At 36.9% G+C, this 13,404-nt stretch overlaps 1 protein-coding gene across 5 annotated transcripts in view; it reads left to right on the top strand.

The window, feature by feature from the left end:
- Positions 1–13,404, top strand: part of MAP2K5 (mitogen-activated protein kinase kinase 5) — a 268,367-nt gene that overhangs the window by 76,627 nt on the left and 178,336 nt on the right. For all 5 annotated transcript variants that reach the window (XM_089907071.1, XM_022579868.3, XM_022579867.2 and 2 more), the window contains one exon: positions 5,347–5,386. In XM_089907071.1, coding sequence (XP_089763197.1) covers positions 5,347–5,386 — 40 coding nt within the window. The remainder of the gene's footprint in view (positions 1–5,346; positions 5,387–13,404) is intronic.

The following is a 13,404-nucleotide window of genomic DNA, read 5'->3' as shown; positions in this document are numbered from 1 at the left end:
TGATGAATTCTATAAAAATAAAGAAAGACAAAATGGGCTGTTTTATGTAAGACAGTCAAAGAAGTAACATTGAACCTGAAGGAAGTGATAGAGCAAGCCAAGTGGATATTGGAGGAAGAGTGGTCCAGGCTGAGTGTAGGTGCAAAGGGCCTGCGGCAGAAAGATGTTTGGTGGAGCAGAGTGAGTATTGTGGATAAGGGAGATTGGCAGAAGCAGAAATTAGTGAGGTAATCAAGGGCCAGATCCTGAAATCCTTGTAAGGACTTTTGATTCAGCACTTAGAAATCTACCCATAAAATGGGGAGGATAATAACTTCTACTCATGTTGTATGTCGATTATATCACAGTAAAGCTAGGGAAGAATAACTCCTGCTCCTACTCATAAGATTATTGAATTAATTAATTAAATGCGTGTAGAATGTCTACATGCATCCAGTTAATTAAATGCATTAATTAAATATATTTCTGCTTTATTCAACAATTACATAAACTTTTTTCATCCAGAAGTAATAATCATTTGTCAAACATCTATTAAGTTTGGAGTACCTATATCATGGGCCAGGACTTGTGCAAAGCACAAAGAATGCAAAGGTGATTAAGACATGGTAGTGTCCCTGTCCAGTATGGAAAACAGACATATAAACAATTTTTCTGCAGTGTGCTGGGGGTTATAACAGAGATACTAAAGTCTGAAGACTAGGAGAGGCCTCAAAATGTTATAGTCTATGAGGGTGTATATTAAAGGAAGTTGTGTGGATGTTTTAAGGTAGCTTATATTTTCCTATTAATCCAAGGAGAATAAAAAATTAGGCTTCTCATTTAGCAACAGTTACTGTCCAATGGTGTTTCTGCTAAGATGAATACCTGGAATGTGGCACTTATCACACCTGTCTGAGTGTAATTAAGTTAACTAGTGGTCAAGAGATAAGCATGGTAAGAAATTTTAGAATTTGAATCATGGTATAGCCAGAGCATTTCAGATGACTAATTCTTTGTTTTCAAAGTTGGTTCACCATGATGTAACACTACTTTCTTTTCTTAACAGTAAGTGCTATATTGCAGCTTTTTGCCAGTCTTCATTGTTAAAGCTTTATTAGCCTTCGTTTGTAGAGCACATAGCCTGAGTCTTAAAGCACAGAGATAACTCTTGCCTTTCAGCCTGTTTTAGTGGGTTTTTAAAAACCCAGCTACCCTGAAAACTTTCTAGCTAACATGTAATGCCCGCTTACTACGTGCCAGGCCCTGTCCTACGTGCTTTCCTTATCTCACTGAACGTCACAAGTTTATAACGTAGGGACTGATTTCCCCTTTTCAGACTTGAGGCACTTGAGACAAGGTGAGGTTTAATAACAGGCCAGGTTCACATGAAGAAGTGTCAGAGCTAGCATCAGAACTAAGGCAGTGACTTAGAGATTACAACTCTCACTCTTCTGCCTCCCCTAGTAGATTGGCAGTGATTGCAGAAGATTCCTTGCTTGGAAAGATTCAGTGTGGTGGTCTTAGCCTGATTGAAATAGGTCAGCACCTTTGTAAGTTTTGAATTATGAGTTCCCGTGTTCTAGAATGCAGTTAAGAACACTTAAACATTACCACATACTTTTTTAGGTCCTAGAATATATATGTTCTGCCTCAGTTCCAGTCTTGTCTTTGCCATTGACTAACTGTATAAGCTTGGACAAGTTTTTTAACCCAGCTTTTAGATGTTTCTACTGCAAAAGGAAGGGATTAGATAAGACAGTTCTTTATATTACCTATTTGCTCAACTTATTATCTGCATTTGTACTCTACCAAAATTAAAGGTTGGTACCAACTTTTTTGTCCAGTCACATAGAACCTATGTTTCCCAGAAGAAAAAGAAAGTAAAGTGTGGAAAGTATAGATGTTCTCTTTTGCTGGTCTCCTTGTTATTTTAAAAACTCAAAAAGTTTATACCAGGCTACTTAGCTTTTACAATCCTAAAGTGTATATATATTGTGTGCTCAATTTTAAGGGCTGGGACTATTCCCAGAAGCTCTGTGCTGGTCACAAACAAAATGGAACGCTCAAGGACTCAGCACTAAAAATAACTTATAAAAATACTCCCTCCGTGCACTCATTGGAACAGGTAATTACTGTGGCAACAAACTAATTTGAAGTGTTAGCGGTTAATTAAAACAATGCAGAGGTGTATAGTTGTCTTTTGGTGTAACCAGCGCCTCCATTCAAACTTCATTAATCACTTTACAGTGTTGAGAAAGATCAAGACAATTGAGGTCAAGGCAATTGAGATGCAGTATCCACTGAAAATAAACAAATTCCTTTTCTCTGGGTAGAATGGCATTTGCAAAGTTAAGGGACACACTGGGCTCATACCTGGCACTGCTTTTGTCATCCACTTCTCATTGATGATTAAGTGTTAAATTGGTACTCTCATTGCACTGTAAACCAAACCACACAGCATCTTTATTGCTCGAAATCGAACCCAAACTTCCATGGATGAATTAACATGCATCATAATTAAATCATCAAGCCTCTGCTTTTAATTCACGTGGAAATAGGAGACGCTTCTTTTGGAAAAGAGATCGGCTTTCTTGACAAGCTAATTAAGTTGCCAAACTGTCCAGTATGGTATATATACTAGATTATTTGCTAATCATTTCTGTATCGCTCCTGTTGGTCTAAAACATCCAGGTGTACTCATTGTCCAATGTAACATCACTGTTCTTTTTACAACTTTTGAATCCTTGTGTATGCATTCAACTATTTATCTTTACATTTCAGCCTTCAGTTAGTGATTCTAATATTTAGTATTTTATTTTATTTTATTATTATTATTTTTTTGTGGTACGCGGGCCTCTTTGTTGTGGCCTCTCCCGTTGCAGAACACAGGCTCCAACGTGCAGGCTCAGCGGCCATGTCTCACAGGTCCAGCCGCTCCCCAGCATGTGGGATCCTCCCGGACCGGGGCACGAACCCATGTCCCCTGCATCGGCAGGTGGACTCTCAACCACTGCGCCACCAGGGGAGCCCTAATATCTAGTATTTTATAATGTTGAAATTGGAAGAGACCATGATAATTCAAGAGGAAAAATAATATGTCATTATTAAATGTTACATATTACCTGGAATAAAGTTACTAAATTCCTTCAAGTCATAACTTCAAATTGGCTTAGTCCAACAAACTTCTCTGTCATGCACTGAGAAGAAATACTATGTAAGTTTTTATATATTAATTTATTACATGAGTTCAGATATATCATGAATCAAATCATGACATGTAGTTTCACATTTTAAAAGTTTGATGTTATCATAGGTAGTAAAGTAACTGGTAATTTGTTGTAAAACCAGTATAATATAAGGGTTCCACTTTAAAAATGTGTATCACTTTATACAAAGTACAAAATTTTTTTAATAATTTAAGTTTTATAATTTAATAGTATTTATATATACTAGGGAGGTTGGTGTTTAGAGAAAGTCTTTAGACACTTATACAGATTAAAGTACTCTTTGGTAAAGTGAACAATTGCTGATTTTTATAAGCTTACCTTTCCTTTAAATGAGATATACGTGAATTTCTCTACAATTAATTGATAAAATAAAGGCTAAGTTTACCTTCCATAATAGGCTTAACCTTTGTCCACTCAAGTAGGAGAAGCAGAATGAATTTTTTATAACAGTCCTATGTATGGATATATACATTAACGTTGATATATATGTTTTTTCTTAGTCATGCCTGATTTTATAACATTTTATATGTGAAAAGTTACAAATACTTGTAGGTTCTTAATAACTGAACGATTTCTTTAAGTCAGTCACTTTAAAAACACTTGTCAGTGATTGCACAACTCTGTAAATTTTCTAAAAATCTTGAATTGTACACTTAAAACAAGTGAATTTTACCATATATAATTATACCTCAATAAAGGTGTTAAAAATGAATATTTGTGCCAAAACAACAGAAAATGATGTTTTCATTTTGATAATAGTGAAATATATGTTTTGTTTTTATTTTATGAAATAAGCAATTTTTGTAACTGTGTGGTGATGGGTGTTAACTAGACTTACTGTGGTGATCATTTCACAGTATATTCAAATATTGAATCATTATGTTGTACACCTGAAACTAATATAATATTACATGTCAATTATATCTCAATTAAAAAATAAAAGGAATGAACAATGTTTACTACTAGGTCATTACCCAGTAAAAATTGGGAGCCTGGTAAATTTATTTAGCAACTTGGCATGTAAGGATGGGGAATTCCTGAGAAGCTAAATTCCATCCCCTCGCATCTTCCTTACCCCACTTACATCTTAACACTAACTGGGTGAGGGGAAGATCAATTGGATCTTGGCTAATAATGTAAAATCTTCTCTGGAGCAAGATTTTAGTTCTTCCAAACTAATTTGTTTCTTTATACCTATATGGACTTGTAATAACAGTGCTTGTTTATGTTATTTGGTTTGTTTTGAAATTTTTATATAAAGCAAATTGTTTTTGGATAGTTGGTCAGAATGGCATTCCTTGCAGTGCATGCATACACATTTCATTTCAATACAAAAGGTCTTGATGAGATGTAATGATATTTTATCTCTGCAAACATTCTCTTACTCTTTTTCATAAATGAATGTATTCATATTGTTTGATTTAAATTGTAATTATTTCACCGTATCTGATCATTTGAGCTTGCCTCTGTTCTGTAGCTTTTTAAAAAAATACTGAGAGATGCCAGCTTTAGGAAAAGATGAACCTCATACTTGAGCCTTGTAACTGTATGACCTTGTACATGAATTTATATCTTAAGCCATGTGTTTTCAGATTATTTTGATGAAATGTAGGGATGTAGTTTATCTGTATATATAACTGAGATAAACGGGAAACCTCCCATTTTATGTGGCTCTGTACCATGCTTAGCAGAGAGCTGCAGAAGACACACACACACACACACACACACACACACACACACACACACACACACACACACACACACACACACACAGTGACAGTATGTTGTAAGGGATCTGAAGCCAGAAGACTTGGGTTTAATGTCTAGTTCTGCCTTTTACTGACTCGTGCCATTGGGTAAACTGCTTAACTTCTCTATGCTTCAGAGTTCTGGGCTCTAAAAAGTGTATAATTATATCAGCATTACCTCAGAGGGTTATTTTAAGGTACTACATAGTGAATCACTGTGTAAACCATTAAGCTCAATAGAAAATGTAAATTACTACTGTTATTAGTGTTCTTTGAAAGTATCATATATCCCCTTGCTGAGGATGTATTCAGATATACATTTATGTCCTTAACCACTTGGTAGGTTGTTTAGTGATCCCAAGTGATTTTATTATTTTTTTATCTTTCCGTAGAGCATATCATGTTCCAAGTGGGAAAATATTAGCTGTAAAGGTAAGTGCTGGATAAGTTTTATGAAATTCATGAAATTTTTGATGCTCTCTCTGCCCCCAAGCCCCCTTAGCTTGAGTCACAGGTATTGTCAAAGAAGAAATGAAGTGCTTTAAGGTTTGGGTGGTGGGTGATGGAAGCTCTGGCCCTGTTGTGACATTCACGTCTTTTAAGTGCCTCCGAATGCTCAGTTGTAAGCTCCTCGAATTGTGATTCTTCTCATCATCGTCACCTACACTTCTTTCTGTGTTCCCGGCTCAGTGGCATCACTGTCTTCCTCATCTTACAGTTCAAAAACTTAGTAGTTATTCACTCTTTTCTTTCCTTCATCTGCCACATCCTGTAAGTCACCACATCCTGTCAGAAATTTCCCCTGAAATGGGTCCATGTGTCACTTTCTTTCTATTCTCATTGCTTTGGCCTTGTATCAGGCCCACATACCTCCTACCTGGACTTTTATAATAATTTCTTCACTGTACCTTTCACTCTGCCACTGGAGTTGAGAAGTTGAATCCCCGATCTGACACCCCTCTTAGCACCCCTCTTCCCCCAGCCCCAATAGTGTACAACATAAAGCCTATGATGTCTGCCTCGCTTCTTTACATCTTTATGGCATCCTGAGATACCCTAACACCGCAGCCCGAACAGAGTGAAGCTGCGCGTAACTCAGGGATCTTCTAGGCAACTACCTTAGATGCTCCTTACTTGTTTCCACTGTGTTCATGGTCACACCCCATCCCTGCCGTACTTCAAGATCCCAGTCCTGCCCGAGCTACTTTGGATTTAATCTCTGGCATTGGCTGCTGGTGCTTGATTTTCCCATCATTTTATCTCAGATTTCCCTAATGGAGTCTCTTGAATTGCACCTCTGACTGAAACCTTTATTACCTCAAATTAACTCCATAGAACTCCACTTCCAAACTGGGCTTTGCTAGACTCTATATTGCTATTATCTTTAATCCTTAAAACTATAAAGTAAGCCTATTATTTTAGATTTGAGGACACTGAGACTCAGAAAACTGAATTGTCCAAGGTCACACAGATGGAAGTGCCAAGGCCAAGATTTAAAACAAAATCCATCAGCCTCCAAAGCACATGTTTTCTGCTATACCCTGTAGCCTTTATATAAGTTATTACCATTGCCCATCCCTTTGATTTCCACCTATCCTTTCAAGGTCCATCTCTTCCAAGATTCCTTCTTAGCTAACCATAGTGAGAATTCAGTCTCTTTCCCCAATACTTGCATAGTATATATTTCTGTATCTTTTTATCTTATCTAGGAAACTAAGAATCAGAACACTTAAATTGCAATTGGTTGTACCTTTTAGTAAAGTTAAACCAAAACTGAGACTCAGGTCTTCCATACCACACTTAATACAGCACCTAGAATGTGTTACGTGTATTATCAAGTCTAGTTTTAACAACTCAAATAGCTTTTGGTGAGGCACTACCACAGAGCTCCTTCTTGGGATATTTTCTTTGATATTCCAGCCAAACTATTCACAGAATTGTAGAATTGAAAGAGACCTTAGAGATCATCTGTCATGGCCCACATTTTAAAGAGGAGGACCCTGGAGTCCAGACAGTTTCCAGGGTAGGTCCTGTAGAGGCCAGGTTCCACCTCAGTCTTCCCCTGAGTTCACTGAGTACAGCTCTGTGGTACCAGCTCGTCATTGGGTTGTTCTTTCTGTACTCTCTGAGCTCCCTCTTCATTCAGAGGACACCTCCACCAACTCCAACACTATTTTCCTTTTTATCTAGTTATCTGTTTGTTCCTCCGATGTCAAAACTTTTAGATTGTTGTCAGTGGTGTATTTAAAGACAGTCAACTTTAGGTTATTTATTCCAGGAGAGGGGAGCACTGCTATAAATCACCCCCCAAAACTTACTATTTGGCCTTGCAAGTGCATTATAATTTTTCATAATTTCATACATTTTGAATTATGTTTAACCTAGGCTGATATTAAAATTCTTCTGCATGATTATTTAGTTGGGTGTGGCTAACAGTTGTTTCTGGAAAGGATTAAACGCAATTTTAAAGAAAGGACACATTTAAAAAAGAGCTGTTAAAGTAGAGACTTTCAATAAATGAAAACAGTAGGGCTTTACGAATATACTATTCACTAGACCTGACCATAAAACTGAGCTACAGAGCAGGGACTGTATTGTATTGTATCCCTCGATTCTATAAAATCACATACTAGATGCTCAAACTGAGTTGAATGAATGAATGATTTGAGTAGATATGATTATTGTGTTTAAACTTTTTGTTTAGCCCTGAGCTTCTTGGCAGTGAAGGCAAAAACCATTTTTGCTTATATAATAGTCATATCCTAAGAGAAAGAAATGTATCATTTCTTTAAAACAGGCAGAGTTTTTTTAATTAAATCTTAGGAGTGTTATTTAGTTTCCAAATATTTGGGGATTTTTCCAGATATCTTTCTGTTACTGATTTCTAATTTAAATCCATTGTGGTCAGGGAACATACTTTGTATAACTGGAATTATTTTAAGTTTATTGATGTTTATTTTTTGGCCCAGAATATGACTTATCTTGGTAAGTCTTCCCTGTGCACATGAAAAGAATGTATAGTCTGTTGTATACGATGTAGGATAAATGTCAGTTAGATTAAGTTGGCTGTTAGTGTTGTTCCAAATTTCTGTATCTTTACTGATTTTTTATCTACTTGTCCTATCAACAAGAAAGAAGGGTGTTGAAATCTGCAGGAACAATTGTGTATTTGTCTATTTTTTCTTGAAATTCTATCATTTTTTACTTCATATTTTTTGAAGATCTGTTAGGTTATTTAGGATTGTTATGTCCTCTTGATGAATTGGCCCCTTTATCGTTATGAAGTGATCTTCTTTATCCATGGTAATATTCTTTGCTCTGAAATCAACATTGTCTGATGTTAATATAGCTACTCCAGCTTTACTTTGACTAGTGTTAGCATGATACAGCCTTTTACTTCTAACCTGTTGTATCTTTATATTTGGGATGGATTTATTGTAGGCAGCATATAGTTGGGTCTTGTATTTTAATCCAGTCTGATAATCTCTGTTTTTTAATTGAGATATTTAGATCATTTACATCTCATATGATTATTGATATGGTTGGATTTAAGTATATCAATTTGCTCTTTGTTTTCTATTTATTCTGTCTGTATGTCCTTTTTTTAAGCAGCTGCTTTAGAGTTTATAGTATACATCTTTAATTTATCATAGTCTACCTTCAAGTAATTTTAATTTATTTTTTATTTATATATTTTTGGCTGTGTTGGGTCTTTGTTGCTGCATGTGGGCTTTCTCTAGTTGCAGCGAGCGGGGCTACTCTTCATTGCCGGGCACAGGCTTCTCATTACGGTGGTTTCTCTTGTTGCGGAGCACAGGCTCTAGGCACATGGGCTTCAGTAGTTGTGGCGCGTGGGCTCAGTAGTTGTGGCGCACAGGCTTAGTTGCTCCGCGACATGTGGGATCTTCCCGGACCAGGGCTCGAACCCGTGTCCCCTGCATTGGCAGACGAATTCTTAACCACTGTGCCACCAGAGAAGCCCTACCTTCAAGTAATATTGTGCCACTTTACCTATAGTGTGAGAACTTTACAATGGTATACTTTCATTTCCCTTATCGTCACCTTGGTTATCGTACATTTTACTTACTCATAAACTCCAGAATACATTGTTACTGCTTTTGCTTTAGACAGTTGTCTTTTAAAGGCATTTTAAATGTAAGAAAATATTTATATTTACTCACATTTTTTCAGTGCTCTTTATTCTCTTGTGTCGATCCAGATTTCTGTCTGGTATCATTTTCCTTCTGTCTGCAGGACTCCCATCTTTTACATTTCTTATAGTGCATGAGTGTCCTGGCAATGAATACTTTCAGCTTTTGCATGTCTTGAAAAGTGTATATTTGACTTTAAATTTTGGAAGACATTTTTGCCAGATACAGAATTCTAGGTTAATTGTCCATTTCTTTCAGTAGTTTAAAGATTTTGTTTCACTGTTTTCTGCATTGCATTCATTCTTACTATCATTTAAAATCTTTATTCCTCTGTACATTAGAACTGACGTCTTTTCTGACTGCTTTTCTCTTTTTTAAAAATCTTTATTGGAGTATAATTGCTTTACAATGGTGTGTTAGTTTCTGCTTTATAACATAGTGAATGAGCTATACATATACATATATCCCCATATCTCCTTCCTCTTGCATCTGCCTCCCCCGCCATCCCACCCCTCTAGGCGGTCACAAAGCACCGAGCTGATCTCCCTGTGCTTTGCAGCTGCTTCCCACTAGCTAGCTATTTTACATTTGGTAGTGTGTATATGTCTGCTTTTAAGATTTTTTTATCACTAGTCTTATGCAATTTGATTATGGTGAGCTTTTATGTAATTCTCCTCATGATTCCTGTACTTAGGATTTGTTGAGATAGAAATTTGTGGATTTTTAGTTTTCATTAAATTTGGAGAAATTTTAGCCATTATTTCTTCAAGTATCCCCCCCACACACACATTGGGGAACTTAAATTGCATTTATATTAGGTCACTTGAAGTTGTCCCACAGCAAAATGATACTCTGTTGTTTGTTTATTCTAGGCTTTTTTTTCTCTCTAATGTTTCACTTTTGAATAGTTTCTGTTGTCAAATGTTCAGGTTTTTGTCCTTTCATCTGCATTTTCTATTCTGTTATTAATTTTGTTCTGTATATTTTTCATTTCAGACGTTGTACTGTTTATCCCTGGAAGTTTACATGGGTCTTTTTTACATCTTCCATGTCTCTACTTAACATGCTCCATATTTCTTCTACCTTCTTGCATATGTGGAATATAGTTATGATAACTGAATTAATGGTCTTGCCTATTAATTCTATGATAAGTGTCATTTGGGGGTCAGTTTTGTCTGATTGCTTTTTCTCCCCATTTGGGGTTGTATTTTTTAATACCTTATAATTTTTTACTGGATGCCAGTCGTATGGCATAGGCTCATTCCTGTAAATATTCTTGAGCTTTATTCTGAGGTGCTGTTTAGTGAATCTGAAACAGTTTTATCCTTTCAGGACTTGCTTTTAATCTTTATGAGATGGGACCATCCCAGTGGTTAGTCCAGAACTAATTTTCCCCAGTCAGCTGAAGCAGTCATCTTCTGAATACTTTACCCCAATGCCTTGGCAAATACAGGTTTTCCATCCTGGCTGGTGGGAACACAAACTCTGCCTAGTGTGAGGTTTGGAGATTGTTTGTCCTGGTTCTTTCTGGGGGTTCTTTCCCTGGCCTCAGGTAGTTTCCTGACATCCACGTGCTAGTTGTTACTCAGCTGAAGACTTCAGGGGCCCTCTGCAGCTCTCTGGAGCTGTCTCCTTTTGCTCTTCTGCCAGTGAACTCTAGCTGCCTTGGCCTCCTCGGACTCCCAGTTCTCTCAGCTTAGGGAGGTGGCTGAGCTCCCCCTGGGTTCCATGCAGGGGCGGGGCCTGGAAACTCTTGTCTAGTTAGTAAGCTGAACAGTCATAGGACTCATCTTATTCCATGTCTTAGGGATCACTGTCCTATTTTAGCTGATATCTAATGTCTAGAAGCCTGTTGATTTTTCTGGGTTTCTTTTTTGTTGTTGTTGCTATTTAATTTTTAGTATCTCTTCCTTTCTTGTCACCATGCAAATCCAGATGCTTGTTTTTGTCTGTCAGACATGTTGACCAGCTTTTAAATCATTCTCTCAAAAATACAGGCTCCCATTTATTGATCATTTGTACTGTGCTAAGCACTCTACATACGTTTTCCTCATTTAATGCTCACAGTGGCCTTTTGCAGTTGCTACCATTATGGATCCTCGTTTTACAGACGCAGAAGCTGAGGCACAGAATATTTAAGTAGCTTAGTCCCACAGCTAATATGTAATGGAACCAGGCTTTGAACTCAGGGCAGCCTTGCCTCAAGTCCATGCTCTGTACTATATTTCTGCTCACTACCCTTGGATTTGGCTTCTTAAAACATAGTTCTAGTCACATCTCTTCCCTTCTCAAAAGTCTTCAAAGGCTCTACATTACTTCCCAAGTAAAAGCTGTGTGGGATGGAACTCAAGATCTTCCACAGTAGGTCAGCAGCCTACTTTTGAAGCATTATGTGTCTGAATCCTGTGCTGCTTTTAGGTTGAACTCATTGCCTTATCTGAACCCAAGTAGTGTCTCACTTCAACACTTTTACTCATGTATTTCTTTCTAATTAGAATGCCTTCACCCATGTCTCCACTTATCAAAATACTTAACACCCTTCAAGGGTCAGCTCCAAAGCTTGCTCTTCCACTGAACTTACTTGAATACATCCTGTCACATCTGGTATATCTATCACTCATTCACCTTCTCCCTTGAACCTCCCTAGAATTCTCTGTATGTCTCTTACGGGTGTTATCACATAGTGCCTTGTATTTTGCTATTAGTATACATGTACATTTCCCCTGTTACACTGAAATCTCTTTGTAAGTGGGGAACAGATCTTATTTAGCTTCTTGTCTGACTCATTGATTCATGTAGAACCTTGCATACAGGGCCTAGTACAGAGCACTGAACATCTTGTAATGATTAGATGTTCAACACATAATTAGTTGAATGACTAACTGAATAAATAAATTTTATTCTGTCATTTGTTCTTTAATTAATTCATTCATCTTTTGAAGTAACATCCTGAAAGTAGGTTCAGCTCACATACAGAATATCCCATAGTGTTCTTTGTATGGACCATTGCTCTCACCCAGAGTATTTCTTAGCTTTTTTTTATATTAAAGGGTGAAATGAAAGGTTAAGAGTTAGAAGTGCATTTGGTCCTTTCCTGACCCTCTCCTGACTTTTGTGTGACTTCAAGCATGTCACTTGAACCTCTCAGTGACCTCAGCTGTGAAACGGGGCTGCCTGGTGTCACAAAGGGATTGCGAAGAGCAGCAAATCACAGTCCTTGTCTAAACAGAATCACCTGCAGGGCTCCGATGCCTGCATAGAATGATGAGGGAAATTTAATTTTCCAAGTCAAATGGTCATTTGGACCCATAGTTTGAATGTCTGTGGGAGCAATTAGATGAGAGTCCTTGGAAATCTGTTACTTTTCTCTTCCTACTCAAAATATTTCTAATTTTTGTACTTGTAAATGTTCTTATTTTCTAGACTTTTTTGTCTAAAGAATATTGCAGTGTCTAAGCGTATTAGTGTTTACCTCTTTAGACTTCAAAGGCGGGAAAATATTTCAGATATTATAAAAAGTTGAATTTTGGGAAGAATAGAAGTATCTTGAATTTTTATTTTATATCACTGAGTTTAGAAAAAAATTTGCCTCAAAATGATACTAATGCTAGTTCAAAGATAACTATTCGATGACTGTATATGAATATGTGTTTCTAACTAGCTTTTGGTGGGCGGCGGGGGAGGAATGTAGTTAAGCAAGACGATTGCAAACAAGTAGAGCAGAAAACAAATAAAAATACTGTTAGCCATCTTGCAAACAGAACCTTTTTATACCGTTAATGTAGTCTATAAAATCTTTGAAAGAGTAGAGCTGAATAGATTCCCCAGTACTGTAAATATTCTAATTGGGAAAAATCCATCTTCCAGGAAATTTAGCCTTGTATGTAGCATGTGCTGATTATCATTCTTTGACTGCTTTGGGTTTCTGCTGCTTTTAAACTAGCATTTAAATGGACCATTTGATTAATCATTTGTATACTGACTGTAATCCTCCCAAATTTCCTTTCTGAGTTGTACATACTGTAAAAGACAATTATGTCGCCACAGATTAAATAAGCGAATTAAAACAGAATAGCGGCTTAATTTGACCTGTGATTTTGCTCTCCTTCCCTTTAGTGGAGCGTGTGCCACTCCAGCAAATAAATGAAGTCATCCATGACAGCTTGTGATGAATTGCCGTATTTATACTGTATATTTTAATAGCCTCACACTAATTTAAATTGAGCACAGAGTAAATTATAATTCAGTCACTTGACTGCTTATATTTAACTTGACAACTCATCCTTATTTGTCCTGGAG

This window comes from Delphinapterus leucas, chromosome 2 (genome assembly GCF_059928025.1).
Source record: "Delphinapterus leucas isolate spDelLeu-1000000601 "Yukka" chromosome 2, BTC_Dleu_Yukka2, whole genome shotgun sequence".
Classification (NCBI taxonomy): domain Eukaryota; kingdom Metazoa; phylum Chordata; class Mammalia; order Artiodactyla; family Monodontidae; genus Delphinapterus; species Delphinapterus leucas.
The sequence above is the reverse complement of the archived record's forward strand: the minus strand, read 5'-3'. Positions and strand labels throughout refer to the sequence as shown.